Source organism: Mustela lutreola, chromosome 17 (assembly GCF_030435805.1).
Source record: "Mustela lutreola isolate mMusLut2 chromosome 17, mMusLut2.pri, whole genome shotgun sequence".
Classification (NCBI taxonomy): domain Eukaryota; kingdom Metazoa; phylum Chordata; class Mammalia; order Carnivora; family Mustelidae; genus Mustela; species Mustela lutreola.
Window position 1 is genome coordinate 7,094,978 of NC_081306.1, and position 22,237 is coordinate 7,117,214.

The 22,237-nt window shown below is 38.3% G+C and overlaps 1 protein-coding gene across 1 annotated transcript in view; it reads right to left on the minus strand.

Moving 5' to 3' along the window:
• LOC131819762 (phospholipid-transporting ATPase ABCA3-like) overlaps positions 1-22,237 on the minus strand; it is a 187,998-nt gene that overhangs the window by 50,536 nt on the left and 115,225 nt on the right. Inside the window, exons 20-23 of the mRNA XM_059155049.1 lie at positions 20,910-21,156; positions 20,566-20,770; positions 19,443-19,662; positions 2,661-2,825 (exon numbers count right to left, since the gene is read on the minus strand). Coding sequence (XP_059011032.1) covers positions 2,661-2,825; positions 19,443-19,662; positions 20,566-20,770; positions 20,910-21,156 — 837 coding nt within the window. The remainder of the gene's footprint in view (positions 1-2,660; positions 2,826-19,442; positions 19,663-20,565; positions 20,771-20,909; positions 21,157-22,237) is intronic.

The window sequence follows — 22,237 nt, forward strand, 5'->3', positions numbered from 1 at the left end:
AGTTGAAGGTCCATATCTGGGCTCTCTACTTTGTTCCACTGGTCTATGTGTCTGTTTTTATGCCAGTACCATGCTGTCTTGGTGATCACAGCTTTGTAGTAAAGCTTGAAATCAGGTAACATGATTTTTGTTTTTCAACATTTCCTTAGCGATTCGGGGTCTCTTCTGATCCCATACAAATTTTTGGATTATGTGCTCCAGCTCTTTGAAGAATACTGGTGGAATTTTGATCAGAATGGCATTAAAAGTACAGATCGCTCTAGGCAGTATAGACATTTTAACAATGTTTATTCTTCTGATCCAAGAGCATGGAATGGTCTTCCATCTTTTTGTGTCTTCTTCAATTTCTTTCATGAGTGTTCTGTAGTTCCTCAAGTATAGATCCATTACCTCTTTTGTTAGGATCTATAATGAACTCCTCAAACTCAACACACACGAAACAGACAATCATATCAAAAAATGGGCAGAAGATATGAACAGAGACTTCTCCAATGAAGACATACAAATGGCTATCAGACACATGAAAAAATGTTCATCATCGCTAGCCCTCAGGGAGATTCAAATTAAAACCACATTGAGATATCACCTTACACCAGTTAGAATGGCCAAAATTAACAAAACAGGAAACAACATGTGTTGGAGAGGATGTGGAGAAAAGGGAACCCTCTTACACTGTTGGGGAATGCAAGTTGGTGCAGCCTCTTTGGAGAACAGTGTGGAGATTCCTCAAGAAATTAAAAATATGCCTCCATCAGAAATGATGAATACCCAACTTTTGTAGCAACATGGATGGGACTGGAAGAGATTATGCTGAGTGAAATAAGTCAAGCAGAGAGAGTCAATTATCATATGGTTTCACTTATTTGTGGAGCATAACAAATAGCATGGAGGACAAGGGGAGATGGAGAGGAGAAGGGAGTTGAGGGAAATTGGAAGGGGAGGTGAACCATGAGAGACTATGGACTCTGAAAAACAATCTGAGGGGTTTGAAGTGGCGGGGGCGGGGGTGGGTGGGAGGTTGGGGGTACCAGCTGGTGGGTATTATAGAGGGCATGGATTGCATGGAGCACTGGGTGTGGTGAAAAAATAATGAATACTGTTTTTTCTGAAAATAAATAAATTAATTTTTAAAAAAGAAAAGAAAGAAAAGAATTGATATTGTATTTTGTCAGATGCTTTTTCTGCATCTAGGGAAATGATCATAATATTCTTATCCTTTCTTTTATTAACATGCTGCATCATGTTGATGGATTTATAAATATTGAACCACCCTTGCAAATCAGGAATAAATCCCATTTGATTGTGGTGAATGATTTTTCCTCCCAAGTTTTTCTTTAAATTTAAATTTAGTTTATATAAAATGCAATTGCACTACTAGGTATTTAACCAAGGATACAAAAATACTGATTCAAAGGGATATATGCACTTGTACTTATACATGCAACTGATTCTATTTATGTGAAATATCCAGAAATATTAAACCTATAGAGGCAGAGGATGTCTGGACTATATGTGGTAATGAAAATTAACTGGAAACAGGCCTGAGGGATTTTTTTCAGATATGGAAATATTCTAACATTGGTTTGTGGTAATGTTTGTACAGCTTTATAAGATTCTTAAAAATAGTAAGTAAAATAAATTAATTAAAACTTGTGACTGAGGTATATAAATAATAACTGAACAGAGTCATTCTTAAAAATCAGAGAGAGGAATTTATGGTCAAAATATGATATAAACTAAAATGTAATATAGTTTTTCTTATTCAGAGATTGTAAGAAAATATAATCCATTTGGATTTTTTTTTTTTAAGATTTTATTTTTTATTTGAGAGAGAGATAGAAAAAGAGCATGACCAGGGGGAAGAGGGAGAAGCAGACTCCTTGCTGAGCAGGGAGCCCAATGTGGGGCTCAATTCTAGGACCTGGGATCATGACCTGAGCCAAAAGCAGATGCTAAGCTGATGGAGCCACTCAGGTACCCTGGAAATATAATCTATTTGGTATTTCTTATTTAGGTAAATATGATTACATTTTTCTTTCTGTGGCAACATATAAATTATTTTGTTTCAGAATGAATCACACACACACACACACATACATACATACACGCACATTCAGAGTAAATATGCTTGCTATTTCTCAATTTTAAAAATCAATTTAAAATATGAAATTAGATAATTCAGTAGAATGTATTATTTCCTGATTTTGATATGGCTGTGAATTTACCTTCCTTTACCTGTGTGACACAGGTAAATGGCCCAGAGAACTCATTTAATGTTCAGTTTAGTAACAGGTTCAGTTTCCTCATTTATTAAACTGAGATAATAATGGCTAACTTGTAGGGTGTTCTGAGAGCTTAAAATAATGTATGTAAAACTATTTTCACATAGTATGTGAGTTACTAGGAGTAACTCATTCTAAATCTGGTGGTGACTTCATGAAATTTATCTTAGATTTTATTTTGAGACTTCTCTTTATCCCCACAGTCTATGAAAATAATTTTGGTACAGAAAAACTTTGGTACAGAAAACCGTTCAAAACAGCAAGCCTGACTATCTCCATTGGAGGAAGGACAGGTTTATCTTCCACAATAATGTTAAATGTGAACACCTGGAAAGGAATAGATTACTTTTAAGGACCCATGGAGCCTGAGATACTCACATGTTTTATTGCACTTCACAAGTATACTTGGAATTTGCCTGGCACACAGATTTTTCATCTCATAGTCATCAAAGAATTTACTGATACACATTGCAAAGTTGTAACTAGGAAGCATTAGTAAGATACTATCTATGAGGGTTGTGGCATAGTGAGGAAAATCAAGACCTATGATTAAAAAAATGATAGATTAGCTTTTTAATTATAAGAAAATAAGGAACTTCCCATTACAACAAACTTCCCCAAGATGACTAAACCATTCATTTTGTAAGCCAGAGAATTACCAATCTAATACATTATCATTGAGAAAACATTAGTTATTAAGTCACTAAACTTGTTCACCTTGATAGCTTGTGGCTTGGATTTGTCAGTTACAGAGTTCAAGAAGAGACTTTTTCTAATGGTGTTTCCCTAGGATCTGCTTTCTTCCCTCTTTATGTGTGGGTCTGCTATTAAAATCCCCCATCTCTTGGCTCTAAGCCTTTCTACTCTTCTGTGTTCCCCATCCAGGTTACAAAACAGAAAATCATGGGATTCTGAATCCCACTTTATTGTTGGCTTGTGCATTCTGAAATTTCTTGCTAGATGGGTGAGGTATTTGTAAGAATCAATAAGATTTATAAACCATTGGCCACATGAATCCAAAAGAAAAGAGAGAAGGCTCAAATTAATTAAATTGTGAATGAAAAGGGAGAGATCACAACTAACACCAAGGAAATAGAAACAATCATCAGAAGTTATTATCAACAGTTATATGCCAGTAAGTTAAGCAACCTAGTTGAAATGGATGCATTCCTGGAAAACTATAAACTCCCAAAATTGAACCAGGAAGAAACTGACAACCTGAATAGACTGATATCTAGTAACGAGATTGAAGCAGTGATCAAAAACCTCCCAAAACACGAGAGCCCGGGACCTGAAAGATTCCCTGGGGAATTCTACCAAACTTTCAAAGAAGAAATAACACTTATTCTCCTGAAGCGGTTTCAAAAAAGTGAAACAGAAGGAAAACTTGCAGACTCTTTTTATGAAGCCAGCATTATCCTGATCCCCAAACCAGGCAAAGACCCAAAAGGAGAATTTCAAACCAGTATCACTGGTGAATATGGATGCTAAGATTCTCAACAAGATCCTAGCAAACAGGATCAAACAGCACATTAAAAAGATTATCCACCATGACCAGGTGGGATTCATCCCTGGGTTACAAAGATGGTTCAACATTTGCAAATCAATCAATGTGATAGAACAAATCAATAAAAGAAGAGAGAAGAACCACATGGTCCTCTCAATCCAGCATCCGTTTCTGATTAAAACGCTTCAAAGTAAAGGGATAGAGGGAACATTTTTGAATCTATGAAAAACCCACAGCAAATATCATCCTCGATGGGAAAAAGCTCACAGCCTTCCTGTTGAGATCAGGAACAGGAAAAGGATGCCCACTCTCACCACTCTTGTTCAACATAGTATTAGAAGTCCTAGCAACAGCAATCAGACAACAAAGAGAAATAAAAGGTATCCAAATTGGCAATGAAGAAAAACTCTCTCTCTTCACAGATGACTTAATACTTTATATGGAAAACCCAAAAGACTCCACCCTCAAACTACTAGAACTCTTACAGCAATTCAGTAATGCGGCAGGATACAAAGTCAATGTACAGAAATCAGTGGCTTTCTTATACACTAACAATGAAAATACAGAAAGGGAAATTAGAGAATTGATTCCATTTACTATAGCACCAAGAACCATAAGATACCTGGGAATAAACCTAACCAAAGAGGTAAAGGATCTGTACTCAAGGAACTACAGAACACTCATGAAAGAAATCGAAGAGGACACAAAAAGATGGAAGACCATTCCATGCTCTTGGATTGGAAGAATAAACATTGTTAAAATGTCTACACTTCCTAGAGCAATCTATACTTTTAATGCCATTCTGATAAAAATTCCACTGGTATTTTTCAAAGAGCTGGAGTAAATAATCCAAAAATTCATATAGAATCAGAAGAGACCCCCGAATCACTAAGGAAATGTTGAAAAACAAAAATAAAACTGGGGGCACCACGTTACCCGATTTTAAGTTTTACTACAAAGCTGTAATCACCAAGACAGCATGGTACTGGCATAAAAACAGACACATAGAAGAGTGGAACAGAGTAGAGAGCCCAGATATGGACCCTCAACTCTATGGTCAAATAGTCTTCGACAAAGCAGGAAAAAATACACAGTGGAAAAAAGACAGTCTCTTCAATAAATGGTGCAGGGACAATTGGACAGCTATATGTAGAAGAATGAAACTCAACCATTCTCTTATACCATACACAAAGATAAACTCAAAATGGATAAAAGACCTCAACATGAGACAGGAATCCATTAGCATCCTAGAGGAGAACATAGGCAGTAACCTCTTCGATATCACCCACAGCAACTTCTTTCAAGATATGTCTCCAAAGGTATTTTTTAATGTTTAAACAATTTTTATACCCCAGTGTTTATAGGGGCATTATCAACAATAGCCAAATTATGGGAAGAGTGCAAATGTTCATCAGCTGAAGGATGGATAAAGATGTGATATTCCATATATACATTCCATATACATGTATGTGGTTATATGGACTATTACCACAAAAAAGAATGAAATCTTAGCATTTGCAACAGCTTGGATGGAGCTACAGAGTATTATGCTAAGTGAATAAGTCAGATAAAGATAAATACCATGTGATTTTACTTGTGTGGATTTTAAGAAATGAAACAGATGAACATGAGGGGAAAGAGAGAGGCGAACCATAAAACAGACTCTTAACTATGTAGAACACACTGAGGGTTGCTGGAGGGGAGGTGGGCAGGGAGTATGGGCTAAATGGGTCATTGGTATTAAGGAGGGCACTGGGTTTTGTATGAAAGTGATGAATCACTAAATTCTACAACTGAAACAAAAAGATAGAAATGCTTGCAAAGGGGAGGAGTCAAGATGGCGGAGAAGTAGCAGGCTGAGACTACTTCAGCTAGCAGGAGATCAGCTAAATAGCTTATCTAAAGATTGCAAACACCTGCAAATCCATCGGCAGATCGAAGAGAAGAAGAACAGCAATTCTGGAAACAGAAAAACAACCACTTTCTGAAAGGTAGGACCGGCGGAGAAGTGAATCCAAAGCGACGGGAAGATAGACCCCGGGGGGAGGGGCCGGCTCCCGGCAAGCGGCGGAGCAACGGAGCACAAAATCAGGACTTTTAAAAGTCTGTTCCGCTGAGGGACATCTCTCCAGAGGCTAAACCGGGGCAAAGCCCACGCGGGATCAGCGTGGCCTCAGGTCCCGCAGGGTCACAGAAGGATCGGAGATGTCTGAGTGTTGCAGAACTTGTGGGTATTGGTACAGGAAAACCGGCTACAGAGACAGAGCCAACAGTAAGATCACAGCTCGGGGTTACCTTGAACCGGTCGCAGGCTCGGTGAGCTCGGAGCAAGGCCAGAGGTCAGGCAGACGGGAGTTACTGGGCATTGTTCTCTGAGGGCACACTGAGGAGTGGGGCCCGGGCTCTCGGCTCCTCCGGCCGGAGACCAGGAGGCCGCCATTTGTATTGCCGTCCTCTGGAACTCTACGGAAAGCGCTCAGGGAACAAAAGCTCCTGAAAGCAAACCCGAGCAGATTACTCAGCCCCTGGTAAGGGCGGTGCAATTCCACCTGGGGCAAAGACACCTGAGAATCACTACACCAGGCGCCTCCCCCAGAAGATCAACAAGAAATCCAGCCAAGACCAAGTTCACCTACCAAGGAGTGCGGTTTCAATACCAAGGTGAGCAGCGGAATTCCAGAGGAGGAGAAAGCCAAGCACGGAACTCATGGCTTTTTCCCTGTGATTCTTTCGTCTTGCAGTTAATTTAATTTTTTTCTTTTTCATTTTTTTTCTCTTCTGCTAAAATTTTTTTTTAACTTTTACCCTTTTCTTTTTTAACGTTTTTTAAACTAGTTTATCTAATATATATATTTTTTCTTTTTTATTTTTTTTTCTTTATTCATTTTCTTTTTTTTAATTCTTTTTTCTTTCTTTCTTTTTGAACCTCTTTTTATCCCCTTTCTCCCCTCTCATGATTTGGGTTCTCTTCTGATTTGGTTAAAGCATATTTTCCTGGGGTGGCTGCCACCCTTTTAGTATTTTACTTGCTCCTTCATATACTCTTATCTGGACAAAATGACAAGACGGAAGAATTCACCACAAAAAAAAGAACAAGAGGCAGTACCGAAGGCTAGGGACCTAATCAATACAAACATTGGTACTATGTCAGATCTAGAGTTCAGAATGACAATTCTCAAGGTTCTAGCCGGGCTCGAAAAAGGCATGGAAGATATTAGAGAAACCCTCTCGAGAGATATAAAAGCCCTTTCTGGAGAAATAAAAGAACTAAAATCTAACCAAGTTGAAATCAAAAAAGCTATTAATGAGGTGCAGTCAAAAATGGAGGCTTGCACTGCTAGGATAAATGAGGCAGAAGAAAGAATTAGTGATATAGAAGACCAAATGACAGAGAATAAAGAAGCTGAGCAAAAGAGGGACAAACAGCTACTGGACCACGAGGGGAGAATTTGAGAGATAAGTGACACCATAAGATGAAACAACATTAGAATAATTGAAATTCCAGAAGAAGAAAGAGAGAGGGGAGCAGAAGGTATACTGGAGAGAATTATTGGGGAGAATTTCCCCAATATGGCAAAGGGAATGAGCATCAAAATTCAGGAGGTTCAGAGAACGCCCCTCTAAATCAATAAGAATAGGCCCACACCCCGTCACCTAATAGTAAAATTTACAAGTCTTAGTGACAAAGAGAAAATCCTGGAAGTATCCCGGGAAAAGAAGCCTGTAACATACAATGGTAAAAATAATAGATTGGCAGCTGACTTATCAACAGAGACCTGGCAGGCCAGAAAGAGCTGGCATGATATTTTCAGAGCACTAAATGAGAAAAACATGCAGCCAAGAATACTATATCCAGCTAGGCGCCTTATCATTGAAAATAGAAGGAGAGATTAAAAGCTTCCAGGACAAACAAAAACTGAAAGAATTTGCAAACACCAAACCAGCTCTACAGGAAATATTGAAAGGGGTCCTCTAAGCAGAGAGAGCCTACAAGTGGTAGATCAGAAAGGAACAGAGACAATATACAGTAACAGTCACCTTACAGGCAATACAATGGCACTAAATTCATATCTCTCAATAGTTACCCTGAATGTTAATGGGCTAAATGCCCCTGTCAAAAGACACAGGGTATCAGAATGGATAAAAAAACAAAACCCATCTATCTCTTGCCTCCAAGAAACTCATTTTAAGCCTGAAGACACCTCCAGATTTAAAGTGAGGGGGTGGAAAAGAATTTACCATGCTAATGGACATCAGAAGAAAGCAGGAGTGGCAATCCTTATATCAGATCAATTAGATTTTAAGCCAAAGACTATAATAAGAGATGAGGAAGGACACTATATCATACTCAAAGGGTCTGTCCAACAAGAAGATCTAACAATTTTAAATATCTATGCCCCCAACGTGGGAGCAGCCAACTATATAAACCAATTAATAACAAAATCAAAGAAACACATAGACAATAATACAATAATAGTAGGGGACTTTAACACTCCCCTTACTGAAATGGACAGATCATCCAAGCAAAAAATCAGGAAGGAAATAAAGGCCTTAAATGACACAGTGGACCAGATGGACATCACAGATATATTCAGAAAATTTCATCCCAAAGCAACAGAATACACATTCTTCTCTAGTGCACATGGAACATTTTCCAGAATAGATCACATCCTCGCTCCTAAATCAGGACTCAACCGATATCAAAAGATTGGGATCTGTGAAGTGTGTAAACCTGGTGATTCACAGACCTGTACCCCTGGGGATAAAAATACATGTTTATAAAAAATAAAAATTAAAAAAAAAAATTGAAACTTAAAAAAAAAAAAAAAAAGATTGGGATCATTCCCTGCATATTTTCAGACCACAATGCTCTGAAGCTAGAACTCAACCACAAGAGGAAGTTTGGAAAGAACTCAAATACATGGAGACTAAACAGCATCCTTCTAAAGAATGAATGGGTCAACCGGGAAATTAAAGAAGAATTGAAAAAAATCATGGAAACAAATGATAATGAAAATACAACAGTACAAAATCTGTGGGAAACAATAAAGGCAGTCCTAAGAGGAAAATATATAGCAGTACAAGCCTTTCTCAAGAAACAAGAAAGGTCTCAGGTACACAACCTAACCCTACACCTAAAGGAGTTGAAGAAAGAACAAGAAAGAAACCCTAAGCCCAGCAGGAGAAGAGAAATCATAAAGATCAGAGCAGAAATCAATGAAATAGAAACCATAAAAACAATAGAGCAAATCAATGAAACTAGGAGCTGGTTCTTTGAAAGAATTAATAAAATTGATAAACCCCTGGCCAGACTTATCAAAAAGAAAAGAGAAAGGACCCAAATAAATAAAATCATGAATGAAAGAGGAGAGATCACAACTAACACCAAAGAAATACAAGCTATTATAAGAACATACTATGAGCTACTCTACACCAACAAATTTGACAATCTGGAAGAAATTGATGCATTCCTAGAAACATATAAACTACCCCAACTGAACCAGGAAGAAATAAAAAGCCTGAACAGACCCATAACCAGTAAGGAGATTGAAACAGTCATCAAAAATCTCCAAACAAACAAAAGCCCAGGGCCAGACGGCTTCCCGGGGGAATTCTACCAAAATTTAAAGAAGAACTAATTCCTGTTCTCCTGAAACTGTTCCAAAAAATAGAAATGGAAGGAAAACTTCCAAACTCATTTTATGAGACCAACATCACCTTGATCCCCAAACCAGACAAGGATCCCATCAAAAAAGAGAGCTATAGACCGATATCCTTGATGAACACAGATGCGAAAATTCTCACCAAAATACTAGCCAATAGGATTCAACAGTACATTAAAAGGATTATTCACCATGACCAAGTGGGATTTATTCCAGGGCTGCAAGGTTGGTTCAACATCCGCAAATCAGTCAATGTGATACAACACATCAATAAAAGAAAGAACAAGAACCATATGATACTCTCAATAGACGCTGAAAAAGCATTTGACAAAATACAGCATTCCTTCCTGATCAAAACTCTTCAAAGTGTAGGGATAGAGGGCACATACCTCAATATCATCAAAGCCATCTATGAAAAACCCACCGCAAATATCATTCTCAATGGAGAAAAACTAAAAGCTTTTCTGCTAAGGTCAGGAACATGGCAGAGATGTCCATTATCAACTGCCATTCAACATAGTACTAGAAGTCCTAGCCTCAGCAATCAGACAACAAAAGGAAATTAAAGGCATCCAAATCAGCAAAGAAGAAGTCAAATTATCACTCTTCGCAGATGATATGATACTATATGTGGAAAACCCAAAAGACTCCACTCCAAAACTGCTAGAACTTGTACAGGAATTCAGTAAAGTGTCGGGATATAAAATCAATGCACAGATATCAGTTGCATTTCTCTACACCAACAACCAGACAGAAGAAAGAGAAATTAAGGCCCTATGACCCAGAAATTGCACTACTGGGTATTTACCCCAAAGATACAAACGTAGTGATCCAAAGGGGCATGTGCACCCGAATGTTTATAGCAGCAATATCCACAATAGCCAAACTATGAAAAGAACCTAGATGTCCGTCAACAGATGAATGGATCAAGAAGATGTGGTATATATACACAATGGAATACTATGCAGCCATCAAAAGAAATGAAATCTTGCCATTTGAAACAACATGGATGGAACTAGAGTGTATCATGCTTAGCGAAATAAGTCAAGCAGAGAAAAGCAACTATCATATGATTTCCCTGATATGAGGAAGTGGTGATGCAACATGGGGGCTTAAGTGGTAGGATAAGAATCAATGAAACAAGATGGGATTGGGAGGGAGACAAACCATAAGTGACTCTTAATCTCACAAAACAAACTGAGGGTTTCTGGGGGGAGGGGGGTTGGGAGAATTGGGGTGGGGTTATGGACATTGGGAAGGGTATGTGCTTTGGTGAGTGCTGTGAAGTGTGTAAACCTGGTGATTCACAGACCTGTACCCCTGGGGATAAAAATATATGTTTATAAAAAATAAAAAATTAAAAAAAAAGAAATGCTTGCAAAGAAAAAAAAAAACGAACAATTTTTAATCCAATGTATATAGTGTTTTAAGTGTGAGGGCAATTCACAATTTTCATTCCTTCATCCTTCTGAACATAGAAGTCTATACCGAATTTCTCATTGCCAAATCCAACAGTCTCTGTGTCACATTTCTTCTGTTTGTCTCTTCAAACCAGTACTTTACCCTTCTCCATTAAATTTTCTGTCCTGGGAACATTATCTGTGTAAACTAAGCAAAGGGACTTCTTTGCTTCCTGGCTTCTGGTTCGTCTAGACCCATGGGAAATGCTGGCTGGGAAGAGGGATGTTTCACTACTATGCCCACTTTGTGAAAAAATTTCAAGCTGTGAAATTTATGGTCTCTGCACTTTATGCAAGCTACACTTCAGTAAAAGGTAAAAATAAATATTATTGAAGAGCTCTGTGTTGATTGTCTTCTGTAAGGTGAAGATGATGGTAGCGTATGTTGCAATGGAATTTGCTTTCCTTGATAGCAGTGGGAATAACAGAATCCTAGAAAGGAGAAGACTGGTGGGATAACTTAACTACTAGAAAGAAGATAGGAAACATTACCACAACAAACAACAAGGACAGAATGGTAATCAGATTTTTTTTTCAACTATGGGAATGGAATTGATTTTCTAAGCTCAGTATCTCTTGCAGACAAATTTTATTTTTTTAAAAGATTTTATTTTTAGGAGGATGCAAGATGGTAGAAGTGTAGGGGACCTCATTTTATCTTAGTGGGATAATTATCAAACCATTCTGAACACCCATGAATTCAGCCTGAGATATATGAAAATATATCTGGGACTCTATGAGTAGAAAAGTGTTTGCTTTTTGCAAGGTAGGAGGTGCAGATACATGAATCTGAGAGGAGATATTGTAAGATAAATGGAGGGGGGAGGGAGCCTCCATAAGTTGGCTACTAGAAAGTGATACAGCCCCAAAGGGTGAAATCAGAACCCTTAGAAATCTGCTTTAGTGAGAGACATATCTGCCTGAAGGGGGCTCAGGAGATGAAAAGGGCAGAATTTTAAGTAGGTCCATGTGGTCTCAGGATTCCAGGAGTGACAGAACTAACAGGGGAGCCTGAGCCAAGAGAGTGCTCAAGCAGTGGAACTGGGAGACTGGTTATGGTCAGTGAGCCCAGGAGGGGGCTCTCAGCTTTGGTTGCCATATACCACAAGCCAGACCTATCGGGTGACTGCTTTCTGCCGGAGGACCCTGAAAAGGACTGGAATGTGCAGACCATCTGCCATCTCATGGGGAGGGTGAGCTGCAAATTGGTGTACCCATGACCAGGCAACTGCTCTCAGGGCAGTGGCCTGGGAAAGGACAGTAGGGTGACACTCAGCCATCCCCTGGGAGTGGTGGAGCAGGTATGCCACGGAGCCTGCAACTGCTCTCAGCCTCAGGGCACACAAAGGACAATAACGTGGGTCCCGTGGACTCCCCTGCAAGAGGACCTGGTGTGGGCAAACACCACAGGAGTCTGTGGAGTATGGCACACATAAAAGTGAAGACTGTTTGTTCCAGAGGGTTTACTAAAGAGGGGCGGATCATGATCTTTTGGCTCTGGGGCTGAAGTTTGAGGCACAGCACTTTTTATTCTGCTTCTCTAAAGAGGTGCAGAAAGCCTTCATGGAACAAAAGCCACACAGAGGATCAGCTCACCCCGAGCCCAAACCCCTGGCAAGGAGTAGTGACACTCCACCCAGGCAAAGACACGTGCGAAGGAGCATAGCAGGCCCCTCCCCCAAGAAGACCAATGGAAAGAACAGGTGCACAACTACTTTATAGATCCCGCAAGATTGTAAAACTCCAACACTAGGGAAAAATAGTATATAGAACCCGAGGAATTTTTCTCACCATTCATTTATCTTTCCGTCTAAAATTTTACATTTCTTTTTTTTTCTTTTTTCCATTTCAACTCGTTTCTTATCAACTCTTTGTTTTTAAGTAGCTTTTCAACTTTTGTTTTTTACATCTGGATTTTATCGACATATACTTCATTTTTTGGCCTTTTTTTTTCACTCTATTCCATTTTATTTTTGTATATATATATAAGTTTTGCTTTCTTTTTTTCTTTTTTAGGATTTAGTGTCTTCTAACATAGAGACAAAAATTCACCCAGGAACAAGTGGATCACCTTGCTTTGTCTACCCTGTGAGATTATATTCTCTCTTATCCTCCTCTTTTTTTTTTCTTTTTTCTTTCGTTTGCTTTTCTGTTTTGGTTTCCAACCACTTTGGATTTGTCTAGTGTGTATGTTGCTTGGGTCACTGTAGATATCTTTGATTCTGCTCATTTGCTAACCCATTCTTCTCTGGGAAAAATGACTGAAAGGATAAATTCAAAACAAAAGAAAGAACCAGAGGTAATGTTCTCTGCCCCATATCTTATGGATGTAAGTAAAATGTCCAGATGGAATGCAGGATTAATAATTAAGTTAATAGCTGGGCTTGAAAAAAGCATAAAAGACAGTATAGAATCTCTAAGTGCAGAAATGATATCAGGCCAAAGTTAAAAATGCTGTAACTGTGAGCATAACAAAAAGCATGGAGGACATGGGGAGTTAGAGAGAAGGGGGTTGGGGTAAACTGGAAGGGGAGGTGAATCATGAGAGACTATGGACTCTGAAAAACAATCTGAATTTGAAGTGGCGGGGGGCGGGTGGGAGGTTGGGGTACCAGGTGGTGGGTATTATAGAGGGCATGGATTGCATGGAGCACTGGGTGTGATGAAAAAATAATGATACTGTTATGCTGAAAATAAATAAATGAAAAAACTAACAGGGAGCTCAGGCTCCCCTGTTAGTTCTGTCACTCCTGGAATCCTGAGACCACATGGACCTACTTAAAATTCTGCCCTTTTCATCTCCTGAGCTCCTTTCAGGCAGATATGTCTCTCACTAGAGTGAATGAGGCAGAAGAGACTGTAAGTCATCTGGAAGACAGGCTGATGGAAAAGAAGGAAGTTGAGGAAAAGGAAAAGCAACTAATAGCCCATGAACAAAGGCTTTGAGAAATTAATGAAATATACCAATGACAGAATTATTGGGATGCCTGAGGTGGAAGAGAGAGAGAGAGGGCCAGAGGGTATATTTGAGCAAATCATAGTTGAGAGCTTCCCTAATCTGCGGAAGGAAACAGGTATTCATGTCCAAGAAGTAGAGAAGACCCCTCCCAAAGTCAATAAAAATAGATCAACACCCTGACATATAATAGTGAAGCTTGCAAATTTTAGAGAAAAAGAGAATCCTGAGAAAATCTCAAGACATGAGTCTCCTTACTTACAGAGGGAAGAACATCAGACTAACATAAGACCTATCCACAGAAACCTGGCAGGGAAGAAAGGGCTGGCATGATATATATTCAGGATACTAAATGAGAAGAAAATGCAGCCAAGAATACTTTATCCAGCAAGGGTGTAATTCAGAATGGAAGAAGAGATAAAGAGCTTCCAGGACAGACAGAAACTGAAAGAATATGTGACCACCAAGACAGCCTTGCAAAAAAATATTAAGGGGGATCCTGTAAGTAAAGAGAGAGCCCAAGAGTAACAGACCAGAAAGAAACAGAAACAATCTACAGAAACAAGGACTTTACAAGCAATACAATGACACTAAATTCCTATCTTTCAATAGTTACTCTGAACATGAATGGACTAAATGCTCCAACCAAAAGACTCATGGTATCAGATTGGATAAAAAAGCAAGACCTACTGATATTCTCTCTGTAAGAGACACATTTTAGACCTAAAGACATCTCCAGACTGAAAGTGAGGGGCTAGAGAACCATTTACCATACTAATGGACCTCAAAAGTAAGATTGGTTAAAAATCCTTATATCAAACAAAATAAAATTTAAACCAAAGACTGTAATAATAGATGAAAAAAGAGACACCATATCATACCTAAAGATTCTGTCTGACAAGAAGATCTAACAATTGTAAATATTTGTGCCCTCAACATGGGAGCAGCCAACTATATAAACTAATTAATAACCAAAGTAAAGAAACACATTGATAATAATATATTAATAGTAGGGGACTTCATCATCACATTCAGAGCAACTGACAGATCTTCTAAGAAGATCAACAAAGAAACAAGCGCTTTGAATGACACACTGACCCAGATGGATTTCACAGATACATACAAACATTCCATCCTAAAACAACAGAATATTCACTCTTTTTGGGTGCACCTGGAACTTTCTCCAGAATAGATCACACACTGGGCCATAAATCAGGTTTTAACTGATACCAAAAGAATGGGATTATTACCTGAATATTTTCAGACCACAATTCTTTGAAACTGGAGCTCAATCACAAGAGGAAATTTGGAAAGAACTCAAATACATAAAGGCTAAAGAGCATCATATTAAAGAATAAATGGGTCAACCAGGAAATTAAAGAAGAATTCTAAAAATTCATGGAAACTAATGAGAATGAAAATACATCTGTTCAAAACCTTTTGGATACAGCAAAGTTGGTCCTAAGAGGGAAATACATTGCTATACAAGCCTCTCAAAAAATTAAAAAAATCCCAAATACACAAGCTAACTTCACACCTAAAGGAGCTGGAGAAAGAACAACAAATAAGACCTAAACCAAGCAGGAGAAGAGAAATAATAAAGTTTAGACCAGAAATCAATGAAATAGAAACCAGAAGAACAGAATAGATAAACAAAACTAGAAGGTGGTTCTTTCAAAGAATTAATAAGATAAATAAACCTGTAGCCAAATTTATCCAAAAGAAAAGAGAAAGGACTCAAATTAATAAAATCATAAATGAAAGGGGAGGGATCATGACCAACATCAAAGAAATGCCAACAATTTTAAGAACATATTATAAGCAACTATATGCCAAAAAAAATTAGGCACTCTGGAAGAAATGGATGCATTTCTAGAAATTTATAAGCTGACAACTGAAACTGGAGGAAATAGAGAATCTGAGTAGACCAATAACCAGCAAGGAAGTTGAATCAGTAATAAAAAACCTCTCAAAAAACAAGAGTCCAGTGCCAGATTGCTTCCCAGGGAAATTCTACCATTTAAAGAATAAATAATACCTATTCTACTGAAGCTGTTTCAAAAAATAGAAATGGATTTTCTATTCAAAAAAATAGAAAACTTCCACACTCTTTCTATGAGACCAGCATTATCTTTATCCCAAACCAGACAAAGATCCCATCCAAAAGGAGAATTACAGACCAATAACCCTGATGAACATGGATGCCAAAATTCTCACCAAGATAAGAGCCAATAGGATCTGACACTACATTATAAGGATTATTTTTTTAAGTTAAGAAAAAAAATAAAATATTATTCACTATGGCCAAGTGGCATTTATTCCTAGGATGCAAAGGTGGTGCAACATTTGCAAATCAATTGACATACTGGAGCACATTAATAAAAGAAAAGACAAGAACCATATGATCTTTTCAACTGATGCAGAAAAAGCATTTGACAAAATACACCATCCTTTCTTGATTAAAACTCTCCAAAGTCTAGAGATAGAGGAAACATACCTCAATATCATAAAAACTGTCTATGAAAAGCCCACAGTAAATATCATTCTCAATGGGAAAAAACTGAGAGCTTTTCTCTTAAGGTCAGGAACATGACAGGGATGCCCACTCTCACCACTGCTGTTCAACATAGTATTAGAAATCCTAGCTTCAGCAACCAGACTACAAAAAGAAATTCAAATTGGCAACAAGGAAGTAAAACTCATTCTTCACAGATGACATGGTACTCCATGTGGAAAACCCAAAAGATACCACTAAAAATTTGGTAGAACTCAAACAGCAACTCAGCAAGGTGGCAGGATACAAAATCGATGCACAGAAATCAGCTGCATTTCTATACACAATGTAACTGTAGAAAGGGAAATTAAGGAATCAACTCCATTTATAATAGCACCAAAGTCCATAAGATACCTTGGAATAAACCTAACCAAAGAGGTAAAGGATCTATATTCTAAAAACTACAGAACATTTTTGAAAGAAATTGAGGAAGACACAAAAAGATGGAAAAACATTCCATGCTCATGAATTGTAAGAATAAACATTGTGAAAAAGTCTATGCTTCCTAGAGCAACCTACACTTTCAATGCCATCCCTATCAAAATACCATTGACGTTTTTCACAGAGCTGGAACAAACAATCCTAAAATTTGTAGGGAAACAGAAAAAGACCCTGAACTGCCAAGGGAATGCTGAAAAGAAAACCAAAACTGAGGACATCACAATCCCTGACTTCAAGCTTATTACAAAGTTGTGATCATCAAGATAGCCTCGTATTGGCACAAAAACAGACATATAATCAATGGAACAGAACAGAGAGCCCAGAAATGGACCCTCAACTCTATGATCAACTAATCTTTGACAAAGCAGGAAAGACTATACAATGGAAAAAAGACAGTCTCTTCAATAAATTGTGCTGGGGGAAATTAGACAGCTATATAAAGAAGAATGAAGCTGGACTATTTTCTTTCACCATAAACAGAGATAAACTCTAAATGAATGAAAGACCTAAATGTGAGAAAAGAATCTATCAAAATCCTAGAGGAAGACACAGGCAGCAACGTCTTCTAACTTGGCTGCAGCAACTTCTTTCAAGACTCGCCTCCAAAGACAAATGAAACAAAAGAAAAACTGAACTATTTGGACCTCATCAAGATAAAAACTTATGTACAACAAGGAAACATGAATGGGAAAAGATATTTGCCAATGGCATTGCAGATAAAGGGCTTGTCTCCAAAATCTATAAAGAACTTCTCAAACTCAACACCCAAAAAACAAATAATCCAGTCAAGGAATAGGCAGAGGATATGAACAGACATTTCTCCAAAGACATACAAATGGCCAAAAGACACATGAAAAAATACTCCACATCACTTGTCATCAGGGAAATACAAATCAAATCCACAATGAGATATCACCTTACATTAGTTAGAATGGCTAAAATTAACAACACGGAGAACAACAAATGTTGGTGAGGATGTGGCAAAAGGGGGAATGCAATCCAGTACAGCCACTCTAGAGAAAAGTATGGAGGTTCCTCCAGAAGTAAAAAATAGAGTTTATGACCCACCAGTTGTACTCCTGGGTATTTACCCCATAGATACAGATGCAGTGAAATGAAGGGCACCTGCATCCTAATGTTCATAGCAGCAATGTCCACAATAGACAAAGTGTGGAAGGAGCCAAGATGTCCTTCAACAGATGAATGGATAAAGAAGATGTGGCTTATATATGCAATGGAATTTTACTCAGCCAACAGAAAGGATGAACACCTACCATTTACTTCGACATGGATGGAACTGGAGGGTATTGTGCTAAGTGAAATAAGTCAATCAGAGAATGACAATTATGTGGCTTAACTTATATGTGGAATATAAGAAATTGGGTAGAGGACCAAATGGAAGGGAGGAAAAAATGAATGGGAAGAAATCAGAGAGGGAGACAAACCATGAGAGACTCTGAACTCTGGAAAACACACTGAGGGTTTGTGGAAGGGGAAGTGGGTGGACAACCTGCTAGGAGAAATAGCCTTCAGTTCCACCTGGTGTCAGGGAAAATTTCAAGTTGATCTTGGGGCAAGAGTCCAAAGGTTTAAGTTACTAGGAGAGGAAACATTTAGAAATGAAATACATGCAAGACAAATGGGTAAAAGAGCTTTTAATAGGGCAGACTACTAGTAGAATCTATAGGTCGTATAAAGTGATTGACAATAGTACTATTTCAGAGAATGAGCTCAAGTATTCCCCATATGGAATACTACTACTCTTTGGAGAGCTGTGCAAAAGAATAAAAAAGCTATTTCTGGTTCATTCACTAAATTTCATTTTGTGGAAGGCCAAGGCATAAAATTAGGGAATGAGTCTGGAAGCCTCTTTTGGTGGGGTTCTGCCACTTAAGGCAGGGTTGAATAGATGAATGCAGTTCAAAATTCCTGTTTACAAGAAATTAGAAAGAGAATCTTCTAAAAACAAATGAATCCTATTTCTGATAATCTCCAGTGGAGTCTGCTTTTCTTTAAATTTCATAATCAGAGAGGGAATATGGGAAATGCCTCTCAGGCCTTAAAGGAATAAACTGGTTTAATGATGACTACATTTGTTGCATAATTTATTATTTCCTTCTGAAGAAAATTCTCCTTAGGAGTGTCAAGATTTTGTGCTTCATTAAATTAGGGAAGTCATACCAGAAAACCTTTCACTCTCATCTCAACACCTTGCTCCAAAGTACTAATGATGATAAAAACTGAAGAACCATGTTCTAAGTGGAGACAGGGGTGGGTGGGATCAGCATACTCGCAACCTCTTTCTCTTTTCCTTCTTTCATGAGGCTAGAGTGATATTGAGTCCAGATCCCTTAAAGCCTTAAATTATCTCTCTTTCTCCCTTTCTCTTCCCCATTTCTTCTCTCCCTCCTTCTCTCATTCAATCTCTATCTCTCACATACCCAAATTTCCAAAAGCACAGATTTTTAGATTCCTGGAAAGTAAGTGTTTAGCAATTAATATTTTTATCCTCAAGCTCTTTTATCCTGATTTATTTAATGCATTTCTTGAATAAAGTGAAAATTTTGTAAAGTCCTTACCATATTGTTGTCTTATGACGTAAACGCTGATACTGAAAATAGTTGAAAAGTAGTTAAAGAGGGTGAGCTTGATGTAGGCAGCAGTACTACTAGAAAACAGGAAGCTTCCAAGATACATGAGCGGTACAACAGACCAACCATACAGCATAAAGATCATCATTGTGTCCAGAAAGTTGTAATTTGCAACAAATGCATCCAATCCGCAGTATGTGAACACTCCCTGAGACACAGAGTGCAGAGGTAAGTGCAAGGTGAAGGACAGTGGGCAATAAGTCAAGCCAGAAAACCTAGAAAAAACAGCAAGCCCTGCCTTCATTAGGAGATAGAACTATTCATTACTTCAATCACTTAACCCATTAAAAAAATAAAAGCCTTAGCTTATGAGCCTGAAGTGAACTATTTCTTCCCCAGTACCTCTTTTACATAAAGAAACTTTATCTATTTTTTTAAAAAGACTATTTATATGGGAGAGAGTACACATGAGCAAGAGTGGGGGTGTGGAGGGGCAGAGGCAGAGGGAGAAGCAGGTTCCCCACTGAGCAGGGAGCTGGAGTCAAGCCTCCATCCCAAGATCCAGAGATCATGATCTGAGCTGAAGGCAGATGCTTAACTGATGGGGCTACCCAGGTGCCCCAGAAATTTACCTCTTTTATTCATGTGTTCACCCCTTGAAACTATATAGCTGCTTTCTCTCTCCCTCACCCTCAAATATGCATCAAAACAAAAGAAGTTGCAAAGTTCACCAATGAGCAAAATCATTACATTAAAAGATGTAATACCATCCTTGCTTGCTCTTTATAGCATATCCTCAGGATCTAAAATTGGATCTCTGAGTAAAAACTAGCTCTGTTTTGCAGATGGAGCCAGCTTGGGTTTTGGGACAAGGCTGGGACATGCTGAACAGCTACATGGGAAGACTTTTCAAAGAAATATGTTTTCTCTGGTTAAAAAAATATGAAGGAGAACATTTCCATAATGAGGTTTCCACAATATATTCTCTGGCATAATAAGCCAGTTTCATTTCATAATAAGCCAGTTTTATTTTAGGATACAAATTATTGAATAGGAATTTCCTAGGTTGACATAGGACAATAAGCCTTCATGCAACATCAGTAACACTCACCAGTAGTAAGAAGCAGAGAATGCAGAAGCAGATAAGATCCCACAGAAAAGCAGAGAGCCAATAAGTAAGCACAGATACCCCACTCACAAACTGGATGTGTTTTGCTCTAGTGGTTCTCTCCATCACTGTCTGAAGGCCAAAGTTACCAACCACAATAGCCATGCCAAAAGCCAAACATATTACTATTTGTAATCCATTTGTAGGTCTACAGAGGATGAAATAAATGAAAGAAATTATGAAATATAAGTAGAAAATGATGATTTAATATCTATTTTTAAATGCACATGGCCAGATAACAAGGAATTATTAAGGATCAATTACAGTAACAGGAAAATCATACATACATTATGATATGACCATGAAGTGGGAGAGGTTGAGGCTTGTTGGAGGTTCTGATGGAAGCATTGAGGCCAGAAAGTGACATAAAAAGAACATTGTCTAACACTGCCAGTGATGTTGCAGCTGAATGGTATGCCTCATTATTGAACAAAATAGTAAGTATCATTTTGTTTTTTTCAACCTCAATGGAAAGTGCAATAATGGAGAAGTCACGAAACTCTTTGTTTTCCATTATATGTTTTGTTACTTTACCTAGAATAAAAGAAGAAATTGATCAGTAAGTCAACATGTAATAAATCACCTACTTAAGTTGGAGAAGAGAAAAAAGATCTCTTTTTATCTCTTCCCTTTCTAGCTTCCCACAATGGTTATTTCAAATCTTTGTTTCTCCTCAAGAATTCCACTCCATCACTAATCCATATAATAATCTCACCACATAGACTATAACTTGAAAAAACAGTAAATTACTAAGAATGTCTTGTTCTATTCTTGTCTAAAACAGACATGGGATGTTTGATATTATGCATTTGTCAATACTCATAGAATGTCAAAGCACAAAAAGAATTTTAATGTAAACTGTGGACTTTCAGTTAATAGAAGTATCAATGTTGTTTCATTCATTTAAAGAAATGCACTACACTCAAGTCAGTTGTTATTAATAGGGGAAACTGGAGGGTTGGGATATGGAAACTTTCTGTATTATCTGTTCAACACTTCTGTTCACCAGAAACTAGCACTTTAAAAAAGTATCTATGTATTTTGCTTACACCCTACTGTTGTGTTTGAGTCACTTTTCCTTTCAGTGCAGTCATCAGCATGGACTCTCTACCTGCTATGGGCTGTGCTTATTCTCTGTGGTGTTAGTGGGCTCCAAGGAGGTCAGGTCTGAGGGGGTATGCCAGCTGGCTAACTTGGGGGCAAAGAGATGGCATTAGGAAAATTAATGCTGGGCCACTAGTCCTATGCTGGATATCCTGAAGCACTATGGAAGCTGGAGGCTACACACCAGGGCTGCTGGGGCTGAGGTTGGGCAAGACTGGGCCTGGCAAGTGCTGAAAGCTGTGAGTATGTGGCATGTGCCCATGGCTGGAGGCACATGGCTAGGCGCTGTTACACATGTGTATGGCACGCTATATCAGCTGTGTACCCAGCAGCTGGTTGGAGTGCATGCATGGTTTTAACAAAATTTACCTTGAGCTCAGAGCCTAGGCTAGGAAGCTTGGAGTGGGCTAGTCTTCAGGAGAACTCAGGGTGTGAGGCACTGCTAGCAGGTAAGGTAGCAAGTGTCTGTGCAGCCCCCTGATGCTTTCAGGTGGCTCTGTGTTCATGCTGG